Here is a 15,970-nt window from a genome sequence, read left to right on the forward strand (position 1 = left end):
TTTTTTTTGAGAAATCTGTATTAAGTTTAAAAAATCTGTACTCTGTATTAAATCTGTATGAGCATTTAAAAATCTGTATAATACAGATAAATCTGTATAAATGGCATCTCTGATGTGAACACTTCCACGTGATATGCGTATCATCTCGGTATATCAAGTAATATAAGCGCTAATGTGAACATGGTATAACCTAGGACAAGACCAGACAACTGGCTTCATTTTCCAGAAAAATATTTCTCTTCTTATTCCGGTTGCTCCCTGCTGTAAATAATAAATGCCTCGGGATCACTGTTGCCAGTATAGATAATTATTCATTCTGAAAACTTTCTCCCCTTGTAACATGCAATTATTTATCATTTGAAAACACTTAGACAAATGTTATATCGGTCAAAGATATAGCTCTGGATTCATTTTGATCAGATGTTTGTTTTAAAGAAAACGTTTAGTTAAAACAGCTTAATAAAATTTTTCTAAATCACTCAATTTTGGGTAATTAATTTTTGCAGCTTTATTAACTAAAGTATTCGACATATTATATTTGAGAAAAATAATAACATACAGAAGTATCCAAAGATTCGGTGCTATTCTCAACCAACATAATCAATATTCTCGTCCATATCACACTTCGTGATTTCAGGCTTTCTCTTTGTATCATCCAGTGATTGTTAAATGTACTCGTATACTTTCCGCATTCACAGGACTTAAAAACAAATTGAACTCAGATCCTATTGAAATTAATAATTTTGAAAAAATGACCCGAAAAATAAAATATCCAATATCAAGCTACATTGTTACCGACGATGCTGACAACACTTTTTCTACCACCCTGCAGTAATATTGATTTCAACAACTTGTACTTGCTTATGTCAATTTCAACCAATCACGAGCTGGTCCGAAATTGGTCCTAAAAGTGGATTAACCAGCCCGGTGGCAACAATAAGGCGCTCCAGCTAGTGCTATCGTACACTCAAAATAATAATCATATTATAGTTACGTGAAAAGTTATGTGAATATTTTCCACCCTACTTTTCACGTAGGTTTTAATGGACTGGCATTTAAAAGCTGTTTAATGCATAATCCAGTAAAAGTTACGTGTTCCATAGGTAAAATGTAATGTACTGTTCATATCACATTTATCTATGAGTTCATAGCAAATTTAGATACCAGAAAATTACTATTTTATATATTGGTTGCAGTCAAAAGGGAGATTTCAGATTTTGATATATACATATATATCTATGAAATGAAAAATGCCATGAAATATAAAACATTTATTTCATAAAATTGTCATATAATTCCAATGGCTTAAAAAGCAACTAATAACGTCGTGGTATCTCAAATCGACAAGCCTCCAGAAATCGTTTTTGTTGTCACTGCCATCCAACCGAAGCTGAAGTCGAGATCCAAGAACTCCCACAACACTATCGATGCAGGTTGAAGTCGCATTACATGGTTCCAGTGTCTCTAGCTTCATACCGACGGCCTGTTTGAAGCATTCGGCAGGAGCGGGTAAACTTCCGGACTCACGCAGGCACTCGGTCCAGTTGAACACATGGAAACTTTCATACTGAAATGGTCCGGTCGATGGAGTAAAAAATTTCAATTAAATAACTTTTCTCGCAAATATTTACACTACTTACACTTCGATGGCCACTGCTCGCCATTTTCAAAATCGAGTTTTGTCGTGAATACGACTTACTTTACTATGGGGTGCCTTTTCAAAATTTACCCTCTGAGAGAGTGATAAGTTTTTGATCGTGAATATCTATTGTTGTATCTAATGAATCAACATAATTCTTGCGACATGCCATCGGAAATATGATCACAATTTTATGATAAAATTTTCAGATTTGTGACATAGTCTCAAATAATTCAAAATTAAACTTTTCTGAAATGTTTGGTATAAACGAGTATCGAAAAGGATAATTCATATGGCGCGTTTGCCTTTCTCGTATTTTTAAAGCTCATAGCTCAGTGATCTGTGAAAGGATTTATATAATCTAACTACCAATAGAATCGAAATTTTTCAATTTAAACGTGTATAGCAAAAGCATTGAAGTATTTCAATAGTACACTATTGAAAAACTTGTCTCATTTGATCCATGTCAACACCAGCCAATCAGAACGCGTTCTAAGGAAGAGAACGAAATATCTGCTGCTGTACAACAAATCGTCCGGGAAAAATGTTCCGAGAAGTGGTGAATATCGCAGTGAGTTCCTCAATTTGGTCCTTGTGAATGCTAGAAACGAATCCCTACAACATATTGATAGTTTCTTTCAATAAATTATGCAAATCCGAAATGAAATAATCGACATTAAAATTCTATATGCGGCTATTTTTATAGCCGTTAGGACCGCCCATTAGTGAAAAAGCTACAAACGAAATCACATAAAAGGAAATCTCTTAACAAAAATTCAATCAGTTTGGATTCTATCGCCACTGCGAGCAGATGTGTTTTGTGTCGTCTGCACAGCTAGTTTCGCTTTCGACAAGAGCGATTACGTCACAGCTGCCAGTCATTAGCATTGGGAAAAAAAACAACGGTGGAGAGCATTGCACAAAATCAGCCGTTCTAATGGCTCTAAAAGTTTTCTAAAGAACTATTACGATTTGTTGTTCGCAAATCGTAGGGAAATATCCTCAGTTTACTGCAAATCAAGAACAGTTTGCTTAGATTTGTGCACTTTTCGCTGTGTGAAATTCACAGTAAACGAGATCAAGTGAAGCCTTCTTTGTTTTTGCGAAAAATGTTCCAGAGTTTAATGTCGTAGAGAATTACGCAATTTGACCTTTCTGAATGCTAGAAACGAGTCCCTTCAGCATATTGATAGTTTTTTTCAATAAATTATGCAAATCCGAAATGAAATAATCAACATTAAAATTCTGAATGCGGATATTTTTATAGCCGTTAGGACCGCCCATTAGTGAAAAAGCTACAAACGAAATCAGGTAGAAACAAGCCTCTCAATAAAAAGTGAAGCCTTCTTTGTTTTTGCGGAAAATGTGCAAAGGGGAATGCTTGCATAATTCATACAATTGATCAACTTATTGATATTCGGAAGTGTTAAGGAACATGTCAGTTGTTTTCGTATCACGACATCCAGTTATGTCTCTGACATTACCCACCCGCCTTTTTCACACTGAAAATTCACGTAGATTGTTTGACGTTTGGTCAATTCACGTAAACCTTATGTGATGACTCTATTCATTTTAGGGGATGTTCGTATAACATTCATTTTCGTCACGTAAAATATTCAATTTGACATTTGAAACCATTCTACGTGATTTTTCAAGTGAATGGAACGTGAATTTTTATTTGAGTGTAACAACATCTCAGTCCTTCGGGGCCATCAAAGCTAGCAAGTCAGTGAGAGCAAAGTAAACAAAATGAAGTAAAATTCACACTTCATTGATTGTGAAAGTCAGTATTACAATTTGGCAGCGCACGTTTCATAACAATATCAAATTTATAATCAAACATAAAAAATCAACTTTCACAGCTAAATATCACTGATATTTAGCAACAACGAACTTATATACTTTTTCGTAGTTTTCGTCTTTGCGGAAAAGATGATGGTCACGAAAACATGGCGGCCTAGCAGGGACTTGGGTTTAACTAGAGTGACTGTAATCAGAGTGACGACAGTTCGTTTGGAATGACAGCTCCCAGTTCCAAACGAGCAAACGACCTGTCAATTCAATGTACACACAGAGAAATTGAGCTTGTTTAAAGTAACAAAACAGTCAGTAGATTTTAAAATATGATTTCTGTTGATTTCAAGCTAAAATATGATTGTTTTGAACCAATTTCTCCCTTCTACATCAACAATTATATCTATTTGATTTGAAGACAAATTCTCATCCTGGCTAACGAAAAACTGGTTTGTTTCGGCAGATTTTATCGTTGAAATAAATCAGCCATTTATTACATATCAACAAAAGTTGAGTTGAAATTATTGGCAACGAATTTGTTGATTGATTACATTTATATCAAGAAAAAATCTTATTTGTGTAATGACAACTAAGTTTATTGTTTGAATTAACCGTATCAGTTTTGTTTCTTATAAACTAGAGAATTTTTCTCCCTTGGATAATCAAAAAAGTTTGCACGTGTTTTAGAAGGAAAATTGAAGTGTTTCTTTCTTTTATTTGGGGTCTTTTAGCAGTTCAAGTGTATGTATGGATAATTAAAAAACTTTACTAAACTTGCACTACATTACATAACACGTTTTTTACAGAAAATATTTGATGCAATAATGCTATCTTGACCAGATTAATGGAGCACCAGATTATTGATTTTGGCATGTGAAAAAATTGATCGTCCAACGACAAAAGGGCCCAACTGCTGTGAAAGAGATAGACAATTTCAAATGGATAAAATCAAAATAATATTAGTTTAAAAAATTACCTTGAAAATTATTTTGAAAGAAATCTCTTTTTAAGAATAATGACAAACAAAAATTTATGATTTTAACAACAAAAACCGTATGTTGCAATACTAATTATTTTAGGTTTGAATATTATCGTTCATTTCAACTGCCAAGTTTATAGATTCAAAAAATTAAAAATATTATCATTATCTAAAGCTAGTTCATTTTAAACTTATTTTAAAAGTTAAATTTACCATGAAATTGTTTGTCAAGAAATTGACATGATCGCGCAAATAAAATATTTGTTATTTTTACCAAAATATTTCTTGAAACGAACTAATGCACTGAGCAAACTCAAATATCTTATTTTGTAGCTTCAAACAACAATATTTGCAATTTCAAATCAGATTTTATTTTGTCACTATTTCAACAAAATCAATCGGAGCGTGAAACCAAAATTTAGTTATTTTTACAATATTTTTCTCTGCGTGTAAAGCTAATGGAATGTTTTGAATTGTTGCCAACATTACGGATGAGATGTCGTCACTCTGGTTATAGGCACTCTAGGATTAACAATTGTCAGGTCCTGTCCTAGGGTATAACGAGAAAAATTTGGAATTTGCCAGTCAAATCTGGCACCCTGGCAACGCTGCTCATTTCCCAAAACCGGTCCTGAGTCTCTTGACGTATCGTATGAATTACACAACAGTTAATGTAGCTAGGGATGTCGGAAATTTCGAATTACTCGATTATTTAATAATCGAGTATAATTTTGAAACTAATCGATTGTAATTTATTCGATTATCTAGGTTATTAATCGATTACTCGATTATTCATTCGATTATTACTATGGGAATTTTTTAACTATTCGATTAGCTCAATAATCGAATATTATTTTTAAACTAATCGATTAAATATTACTCGATTATCTTGGTTGTTAATCGATTACTCGATTAATCGATCGATATTACGACATCCCTACATTATGTAGCGTAGCTTCATTTAATCCACTCTGGCGAAAGTGCTTGAAAGTAGTACAATTGAATTTAGATAGTGTCTCATTGATAGTTACTTGAGCAGGATGTCCAGTCTTACCAAGCTTCACAGCAGCATTTTTCATCCAACTTTGCGGAAATTACAGTGCCGTGAGGTTGATATCGCTACTCACAATCTCATGTACCCTATTTTCTTAGTGTAAGAGTTGGCGTGTTTTGTATTTTTGAAGAGGGCATGATAAGCCGAAATATTTTTTAAATTGCAGTATCATTATGATTGGCTAATTGCTTTTCCAGGGACGATGAGAATGCGATCCAAGAAATATCGAGCATGCCAGGAGTGGCCCGATATGGTATCAATCCGTTAAAGAAACATTTGATTCCACTTGTTGAAAAAGGTTTATCTTCGATTCTGCTCTTTGGTGTGACTGAAAAATTAGAGAAGGTGATTAGGGTGATTAGCATTATGTGAACGATAATGATTGATTTGAACGCTAATTTTCAGGATGCTATTGGTTCTAGTGCCGACTCGACTGACAATCCGGTTGTAAAAGCTTTACCGATGCTTCGCCAATGGTTTCCTGATCTTCTGATTGCCTGCGATGTGTGCTTGTGCCCCTACACTAGTCACGGTCACTGTGGGATTCTCACTAATGACGGTATTATCGATAACGAACCAAGCATTAAACGGATAGCAGAAGTTTCACTAGCCTACGCTAAGGCCGGAGCTCACATTGTTGCACCTTCGGACATGATGGATAATCGAATCTGGGCCATCAAGCAAATTTTAAAAGCAAACCAGATGGAAAATCGTGTGTCAGTGCTTTCCTATTCGGTGAAATTCGCATCCGGTTTTTATGGGCCGTTCCGAGATGCAGCAAAGTCGGCACCGGCGTTCGGAGACAGAAAGTGTTACCAACTGCCCCCCGGAGCTAAAGGAATCGCTAAAAGAGCAGCGGTAAGCTGATCCATGTGTGTTACTACGTAGAGCTGGCTAATTGTAACGCGTCAGTTTATCCGGAAAATCGCATTAGTTCATAGCTGTTCTCGATCGATTGTGTCGTTAGCCGCTTTGAAGTCAATAAATAGGTGATGCGGGAGTACGTGGGTATTCACGACACTTCTGGAGTACTTGTCTTTCGCGTATATGTGATCCGTAGTGGTGCAGGCACTCTTAGCTATTGGTGATAGACGACAGCAAAGGATTTGGGAGAGTACCTTGTGAACGGCGTTCAGCAATGGGATTGCTTGGTAGTTGCAACAGCCAAGCTTATCACCCTTTTTGTAGATGGTACATACTACTCCTTACATCCATTCCTGCGGTAGAATCTTCAGAAATCATCCAGTGCAGCCATGTTTGAGCAGCTCGTCTGGCAATTACCTGGCAATAATGCCCGCGGCTTTGTAGTTCCTTGGATTGCCGATCTTCTCACTTATCTTCAACAAATCAGGCACTCGGAATCTGTCGTCGGCTGAGTGCTACCAGATTGATTTCTGTGTCGTTCTATGTATCTTGAGCTACGCTACGCTACCTCGTACGCTCGTTCTTCCACCTGTCGATCACCTCACACCGTTCGTGAGAAGGTTACCACTGGTGACGTTTAATTCTCCGGAAAACAGAGTTCTCTTGGTGGAATTATACGCTTTACAAACGTTATTTGACATCGACCATTATGAACTTTCATGATGATGAGTTTCAATCCAACTTAGATGTCTATCCAACTAAGAAGTCGAATTTCCACTGTGTGTTCTCATTGATTCGACTAACTTTATTAATATTTTCGTAAAATTGGTCATCATAGTCATCATCCATAAATTATTCATTTGAGTTTGAAAACTTTGCGCTATAATATTTTCCCTCCCATGGTTGGTGGGCTTGACCGTATTGCAAACATCATCAAATACGATTAATTATCGTTACAATTTAATATAAATATGTGTTATAACTTTTAGTTTAATTATTGAGTTTATCGAATGAGATATGAAACAACTTGGATAAGGGGCTGGGGTCCACTAGGAGATTGATAGTACCTATTAGCTCTCTCCGGACTGTACCAGACTAGATGCCGTGTGGAATCCGGCGGAAAAAAATGAACCAAGAATAGATCCACTGGGTTCCTGCTTCCATGTCGTAAAAGGCGACAATTGCAGGAGTTTCTTTTTCCTTTCAGTTATCAGATATTTTCAATGTTTTACTTCTGATTACTCTATTTTACTTAATCATCTTTATTCAACCTATCAATTTTCGTCTAGCTTCGTAGAAAAGTTTTATTAGGAATGATTTCTTCTTCCATGTTATTTATTGTCTTTCAGGATTATAAAATGAATGATAAAAATCAACCATTGCGCAAATCCGTTTATATTACAAAGTTAATAACAGAGATGACATGTATCTGTATATTGAATACATAGTAAAAAACACTTGATATTAATATTTCAAACAGTAAATTAATATTTTTCTCGGTAGCCGGCTGCCCAGATCAACTAATATAACCAATTAATAATTTTAATAAATAATTAAAATAATAATACGGAAATAATAACGAATCAAGACGCGTGTGAAATCTGTTGACCTTTGTTTGGTGATTTAAAATGATTTTATAATAACTGTTTAGAATATTTCAATGCAATGAATCAACTTTTTTGTCTAAATCCTATTCGCTCGTTTATTTTGTATCACGTAGTTTCATTTATAAAAACGTGCTTAATCCACCTAGCAGTGAGATGATACCTTTTTTATCAATCCAAATGTGTTTTTTTTGCATGACTAAAAAAACGCGAAAGGTAGATGCATAAACGAGTGACTGCATACTCGACAGCCGGCTGTCCGGAGTTTTGTCAATATCGGAGATTGACTGTTTCGTGCATTATATTTCCAGCACAAAGTAACACATAAAACGATAATACTTTAAAACATTCTTGGTAGCCGGCTACCCAGAGCAATAAACACATGATAACATTATTAAAACCTTTACTAACAAAGTATCCTCTCCTGTGATGCATGTGGGAATGCAGAGGATTCCTCGGTTCTTAGTAGCAGCATGCATCAAACTAACAATCCTTTCCCTCCCAAGTAGATCTGCATTCGGACTTGGCCGGCGTCGGTATTGATCAGCATGCATGGTTCAATACAGTTTGCACAGTGTGAAACAATGTGTTATTCCCAAACATGTTACTTCAAAAAATCATTTTGCAATCTCAATTGGTCCAGATCAATAACGGAGTAGCAACACACGGGCGGTCTCTAATGCTAATGCTAATGAGATATGAAACAACTTGGATAAGATGTTGATTGCATTACTCTCCAACATCTGGGTTTGGAGAGGCCGGTATGGCTTAACTGAGCTCTTTTTAATGTTTCATTTTTGAACTACCGGCCCTTATTTTCAGTATGAAGTGGAAATTAAATGAAATGAACGTACCCAAGTCAGGTTTCACACTATAACGAAACAGTTGAACAGTGAATCAGGTTCATATTTGACGTTTGTTTGTGGTGTGTACCATACACTGAGCTTCCGCTTGAAAACTTCTGCCTTTGCTGTCTTCTGTGCTTTGGAGTGTTGCTGTTGTTCCGCCACTTCCTCTGCAGCTTAGAAAGTATCCGTGTGACTGCTGTGTCGACCAAGTTCCATGTGCTTTCCTCGCGACGAGCACGTTGTGCATTTCCCTACGTTCTTCCTCAAATCTAGGGCATTCTAGGGTTATCGCACTCTGGACACCACGGTGATGTTGCGTGCCCCAACCGATGTAAGTACTTCCTGAAGCAGCCGTTGCCGGACAGGAACTGCGTCAGGTGGAAGTTTACTTCGCCATGCTTTCTATCTACCCACGTCGACAGGTTTGGGATGAGACTGTGCGTCCACCTTCCTTTATCCGTCTCATCACACTTCTGCTGCCACCTCGCCATCGAGCTGATTCTCTCAATCTTCCTGGCGTTTCTGGTGTCTCTCTGCTGGTAGTACTCGATATCATCCGCCAAAGTGATGCAGATGGGGATCATCCCAGCGATAACGCATACTGCCTCCGATGATATTGTTCTATACACACTGGAGACTCACACGGCCATCAGCCGGAACGCACTGTTCAACTTTTCACGATTCCGCTTTGTTTCCAGCGCCGAACTCCAAGCAGGTACCCCATACCGCAGTATTGATGAGGAAACACTAGCTATCAGGCGTCTTGTGCTGCTTCACGGACCGCCGACGTTTGGCATATTCTTCGCTTTTGCTTTCATTTCCTTCGCCGACTTCTCACAGACGGAGTCTACGTGGCTGTTAAAATTCAAGCGATCGTCGATCATCACTACCAGATGCTTCAGAGCACGTTTTGATGCTATCGTATGTCCTCTGACTTCTATTTCCATTCGCTGAACCGCCTTGCAATTGCTGACTAACAGCATCTCCGTTTTATGATAAGCAATATGTAGCTTGACTCCGTTCATCTAGCTTTCGATGACGCCCATTTTCTCCGACATTGTTGTCTCCACTTCTTCGAGTGTCTCGTCTAGTACCGCTAAGTCTACGTCATCAGCAAAACCCACGATTCTCTCTTTTCTGGGCAGCTGCAGTGTCAAGACGCCATCGTACATCCCGTTCCAAAGAGATGGGCCGAGAATGGACCCTTGAGGAACGCCCGCAGTGACTCGCATTGACTTCTGTTCTTCGTTCGTCTCGTACACCAAGATTCTATTCTGGAAATAGCTATAGTCGAGGACACGCATTCTGTGCAGCGCTGCGGCGATGGCCTCCCAGCTGGCGCTGTTGAACGCGTTTTTCACGTCTATCGTGACCACGGCACAGTATCGATCTTCTCTTCGCTCTTGTTTGGATGCCGCTTTTGTTTGGAGAGTGTTGGAGCACTCTCAAGCACTGTTCGAATCGCGTCCACCGTCGATACTCCTTTGTGAAATCCGAATTGCATTCTTCATTCCCTGGCTTTGGCAGCAATACCAGCTTCTGAATCTTCCACATTTCTGGGAAGTTGCTTTCATCCAGGCATCTCTGCAGCACCATCCTGAACATTTCCGGGTATGCCAAGACTGAAGCTCTCTGCGCTACGTCTAGTATACCATACAAGCCGGGAGCTTTCTTTGATTTCAATCGCTTCGCCGCTTCTACAAGCTTATCATTGGACACTTGTCGATCCTCGACATTTGTTTGTGCTTCTTCCTCGTCATACGATGCTGGCGGCAATAAAGTCGGGTCGTGCTTCGGAAAGAGACCTTCTACGATTACTTTCAGCTTGTCCGGACACATTTCAGCAGGCATCAACGGCCCCTTGATCTTTGCCATCACGACTCGGTACGCATCCCCCCAGGGATTAGCATCTGCGTCTCGGCACAGCTCCTTGTAGCAATTCGATTTGCTACGCTTGATCTCGCGCCTAATAGCACCCCTAGCTTCTCGAAACACCACCAAAGGCTCCTTTCTGTCTGGCTTCATTCTTGCTCTCTGAAACCGCCTCCTAGCTCTGAGACAAGCAGCTGAGCGTCTCGTTTCACCATGTGTGTATGTGTGTGTGCCTGTGTAACATATACATTATACCGTGCCTTTGGGAGCGTTATTTAAAATTGGTCGTGATACATTTTGATTGTTAGTCAGTGTACACCAGATGTTCAAAAGTGCCTGAGCGGATGGTAACACTGTCAAGAGACAACCGAAGATGACGAAATGTGAACAAGCTAGTGATGGGCGAGCGCTCATGAGCCGTTCATTTGAACCGACTCGTAGCAATGAGCGAACGAACCACGGCTCTTCAAAATTGAACCGCGGCTCTCAAGCAGAGTTGCCATTTTAGTTTTAGCAGAGTTGCCATTGCCATCCAACTTTCAAAGAATTCTGTCGTAATAGTAGAAGAAAAATAGGCCCTTATTCTGCGAGTCGAGTGAGGTGAGATAAGTCGAGTCACCCGAGTCACGCGATTCTGACAGTCGAATAAAGTGACAAAAGTCACCAGGATGAACTTCGATAAACTCTCACCGTATTCTTGCAATCGAATCTGGGTGACAAAAGTCACTACGCAGTGAGTTTCAAAGTCGGTACCGGTAAAGCAAGTGACAGGAGGAATATTAACCGAAAAATCTTAGATATTTTCAAATCTTTGAATTTTTTTAACATGGTTTGATGTTGTTATTAAACAACAAAATTGATTGTATCAATTATGTTGTTACTTTTTAGATTTCCTATGAAAAATTCAATTCTCATACATTAGGATAATTGTATACTTCCAGAGAATTAGAAGAGAGATTGAGCTGTAAAATTATTAGATACAACTTTATGAGCACGATGGACTAGGCTCATAATACTTTGGGATGAAAGTACTAATACTCGCGAAATGCGCGAAAGCACAGATTATTGTAAAAAACTGTTTTAACCCACATAATGTGGTGTAATGATGCTTTTCTCATATAACTCATATTTTCATAAATGTTACTAAGGAAAAAAAAAGCTTTGAACTTTGAACAAGGAAAGTTGTTTAAGCATATAGCACAACCTATATAATTTATGAAAAGCTTTAAGGCAAGTTTACAGAAGTTTGTCTTTTTTTGCATTTTGCTCTACATGGCGGAATACATTTTAAACACACTTGTCCTGTTGTTCTAGAGCCCGAAGTGACATAAAAAAAAGTCAACGGCAGACCATAAAACTTTTTATTATGGTCTAAATTTGCAAAACTGTACAAAATATTCCATGCTGAATATTAATCATTATATATTTATTTTTCATCCAGACTGTTTATTTAGTCTCATGCACTATTTCGATTAAACCCAACTAAAAGTTATTTAGCAGGAATTTGATTTTGTAGAAGTAGCAGGAGTGCAGGAGTTGATTTCTCTCGAGTAGCTAGCAGACAAAGTGCTAGTTTGTTTGCAGTATTTTCTGAGATCGCCAAATCGCCATCGCTTATTCTGTGCTCCTGCTACTATATATAATATTAAAGTGTAACTAATTAAATAAATTAAATAAATGATATGCAACAGTTTATGTGGCCCAAAGTCATTCGAAACTCTCAGAAACATTTGACCGTTAAAAGCCAATCATCAGTCAGTCGAAAACTGAATATTCAATCTTCAGCATAGTGGCTTGGTATGAATTATTTTGTGAGAGGAAGGATGTTCAGATAACGAGATAGAAAATTATACTCAGGGCATGTGTGCCTCATGAAGACTCTAATACCAGCACACTGTACCATAATCAAACCAACACTTTAATTTGACTCGTCCTTGCCTAAACCACAGCCATTATTAACTACTCGATATTGTTGAGAGATTAGCTGGGAAGAATACAATTAGGAATCCTGTACGATCCTTTCAACTTGAACAAGAATGTTACAACGGGTCTTTGTCCACCGGTAAGCATTTTATTCGAATGAGTGACAGTGGTCTGGACTGCAATGTAGGTAAACTTATTACCTAATTTAAATCAAATAAACAAATCATACAGTTGATATTTCGCTCCTCAGAAGCGTACTTTGCAAATAAGACCGATCGTTGCAAACGATTCAGAAATATATTAAGGCCAGTAACTTGTAGCGATTTCCAGGATTATCGACATTAATTATTCATACCAACTAACGGAAATTCATACTAACTAACGGCAACGGAACTCGTGATTCGAAAAAAAAACGAACCGGAATCCGAAAACAAATTTAACACTAAAGATTTATATCGAGAAAATTTGAACCTCACAACCGGAAACATTTCCAAAATTAACCTCACAACCGGCAACATTTCCCATTCGTTTTGACGTTTGGGAAAATAAATCGTTCGTCACTTAAGGTTCAACATCTAACTCACCATAGAATGAACCTGTCACGTCACCCGAGTCGACTCCTAGAATAGGGTGACTACAGTCATGTGACAGTGAGGTGAGATTTCTCGAGTCACGTCACTCGACTCGCAGAATAAGGGCCATAGTTTTTTTCCTCCAGTTGTGAAACACAATTTTAGATCGCACATACCGCTCATGCATTTCCGTGGCTCTCACACTCACTCTCTCGAACCGGTTCTCTACATTGACGTTTATTGAAAAAGAGCCAATGAGCCGTTCAATTGAACCGGCTCTTACGAAAGAGCGTTCGGTTCAGAGCCGCTCATTGAAATGAGCCGTATTGCCCATCACTAGAACAAGCTGTAGTAATACTGATAATTTATTACATATATACAAATACTAACATATTAAAAAAAATAAATAAAAGTGTTAATATCATTTAAATAAAAACGCTCAGTTCTTATCCGTCAAACCATGATGAGCGGCTTTACAAAGATGTCATTAAAAATCTACTAATCCTTTTTGGTCTCCTTTTCTTTTTTTGGAAATGGATGACTGATGACTAAGCACACAAAACTTGATGAATAAACAATATTCAAAAAGTATGACAAATAACGAGGAACAAGAATTACAATACTAACATAAGCAATACGAAAATATGATGGAATTAATTTAGAAAATTAAACCAAATTAAACACTAAGACACGAAATGGAATATTGGGAAGAACAAAAACACCACTGCATTCAACTAATTTTTACATTTAAGGAAACAAAATAACATGTCAGCAAAAGTACAGAGTGGAAATAAAGTAGAATGACAACAAAAGACACTTACGAAACACAGTTGAATAGAACCATTGGAATTGAGGTAAAACAAAATATAAACTATGACCAAAGGTAAGAAAACCAACATAAACAAATAATAAAAACTGTTGGGTAACAATATCATTCTCTTATATTAAAAAAGGTGTTTATATGGCGCGCATGCGCGCCTGAAACAAACTAATGGGGAGGGAATACAAGCAAACTATAATCTATAAGGAAAACTTTGCGTTATAATATTTTAAAACCATATCGTTTCTTTACCAATTAACAACGATTTGTATCAAGCATTCATGAATCTATGACTATGCACACTGTTATTGGTCATTTTCGGGTCTCTTCACCTGTTTCACTTGCATTCTCTTCGTTTGCTCTAAATAAAAATGAAAACGGTCGTTCGTTTTGAAACGCTACCGGTTAAGTTCTTCTAATTGACATGTTAGAAAATCCTTCAGAAGTAAAAAAATAAGTTTACAAAACTGTACAATTGTATTCACTCGATTCAATATAACTTCAAAAACTTGTAAAAAAAACCCCAGTGAAGGACCTATAACGGTTAAATATACGATATACGATAATAATCAAAAATTATAAAAATAGCTTATATTGATTATTGTTGTTACCTGGCAATCTTTCAACAGCAAAGAGATGTCGAAGAAGGTGCTGATATGTTGATGGTAAAACCAGGAATGGCATACTTGGACATTGTGAAGCAAGTTAAGGACGATTACCCTGAGTTACCGCTGTTCATTTATCAGGTAATATGCAACCTAACACAAGTGAAAAGAAAAGCATTTTTGATCGCTAACCTAACCGATAATTTGCAAATTTAGACCTTTTTTCAACTAATTTTTAGGTATCTGGCGAATATTCGATGCTACTGAATGCTGGTAAACTTGGTGCTTTTGATCTACGAACCGTTCTGTGGGAGGTTCTGATTGGGATGCGTCGAGCTGGAGCAGACTGCATCATTACGTATTTCACTCCGACATTGCTGGATTGGCTAAGGGAATAATACTACCTGGTAATCCTAGTTTATGCAACTACTACTATTACTACAACTGTCCGAGAAGTACGGTATTTGTGTGTATGATTGAAAATGTAAAGGAAGCAAACAAAATTATGGTGATAATATTTTGGGAAGTAAAAAAAAACTTTATTATATTGCACTTTTGAAACTTTTTCATTTTGAACTATTAACTACGATGGTAAAATCTTTGGCTATATCAATCCAAAAAACTTAATTTTTCAAATGTGAGCAAAATGAACTCGATTGAGAGAATTAAAATATTTATAGACATTAAACAAGTTCTACAAAAGGTACACAAATATGATGTAATGTAGATTATAGTGCAATTATAGGTAATACGAGAAACTTTTTCGACCGTTATGGTTTGAACCAGAGGTGGAAATAAGCAAATTTTTTGATTCACAGTACATAAAAATAGTCAGTATTATCTTTTCATATCACATATTTATGGTAGATATTATAATGAATTTGGAATGAATGATTTTTGATAAGATAAATTTTGGTTTTACTTAGAATTTAAAAAAAAAGTCTTCAATTTCATTTCCCACAATTTAAAACATAATCGCAGTTGTAGTTTTCTTGCCCATTTTTCGTGTGTTCGGTTTTTTGATTCACAATCGGAAATCTTGATTCATATTTTCATGCGTAAAATGGGCTTATTTCCACCTCTGGTTTGAACCTTTTTTTTAAACAATATTAAAAGTTCAAACGTTTGTTTTGAAAATTTTGATGGTTTTCGGATTTAAATTTTACTAAATTTGTGTATAGTTAAATTTTAATGGTATCCCTAATCTCCTGGTAAATTCTGAAACTCGATTTTATTGAATCCTTCAAGGTGAAGTTTTGAAACGATCTGCCGGGCTACCTCACACTAGTGGAGATCCATGAAATCGATGGATGAAACTATCGTGTGTTACCTCGTAGATAGCAAAATAGACAAAAACAAAAATCGTGCGGCAAAAATAGATGGGTAGAAATAGACT

At 37.1% G+C, this 15,970-nt stretch overlaps 1 protein-coding gene across 2 annotated transcripts; it reads left to right on the top strand.

Moving 5' to 3' along the window:
• Positions 1 to 5,383: 5,383 nt before the first annotated feature.
• LOC131435473 (delta-aminolevulinic acid dehydratase) lies at positions 5,384 to 15,126 on the top strand. Of its 2 annotated transcripts, XM_058603399.1 has the most exons (6): positions 5,384 to 5,402; positions 5,452 to 5,565; positions 5,664 to 5,811; positions 5,872 to 6,324; positions 14,599 to 14,715; positions 14,814 to 15,126. In XM_058603399.1, exons 2-6 carry the CDS (start codon positions 5,453 to 5,455, stop codon positions 14,970 to 14,972), a joined length of 990 nt encoding a protein of 329 aa, XP_058459382.1. In that variant the 5' UTR covers positions 5,384 to 5,402; position 5,452; the 3' UTR covers positions 14,973 to 15,126. The 2 variants fall into 2 exon arrangements, with proteins under 2 accessions (XP_058459382.1, XP_058459383.1); XM_058603400.1 differs by lacking the exon at positions 5,384 to 5,402 and having other exon boundaries at positions 5,426 to 5,565; positions 5,633 to 5,811.
• The last annotated feature ends 844 nt before the right edge of the window (positions 15,127 to 15,970 follow it).

Source organism: Malaya genurostris, chromosome 3, assembly GCF_030247185.1.
Source record: "Malaya genurostris strain Urasoe2022 chromosome 3, Malgen_1.1, whole genome shotgun sequence".
Taxonomy (NCBI): domain Eukaryota; kingdom Metazoa; phylum Arthropoda; class Insecta; order Diptera; family Culicidae; genus Malaya; species Malaya genurostris.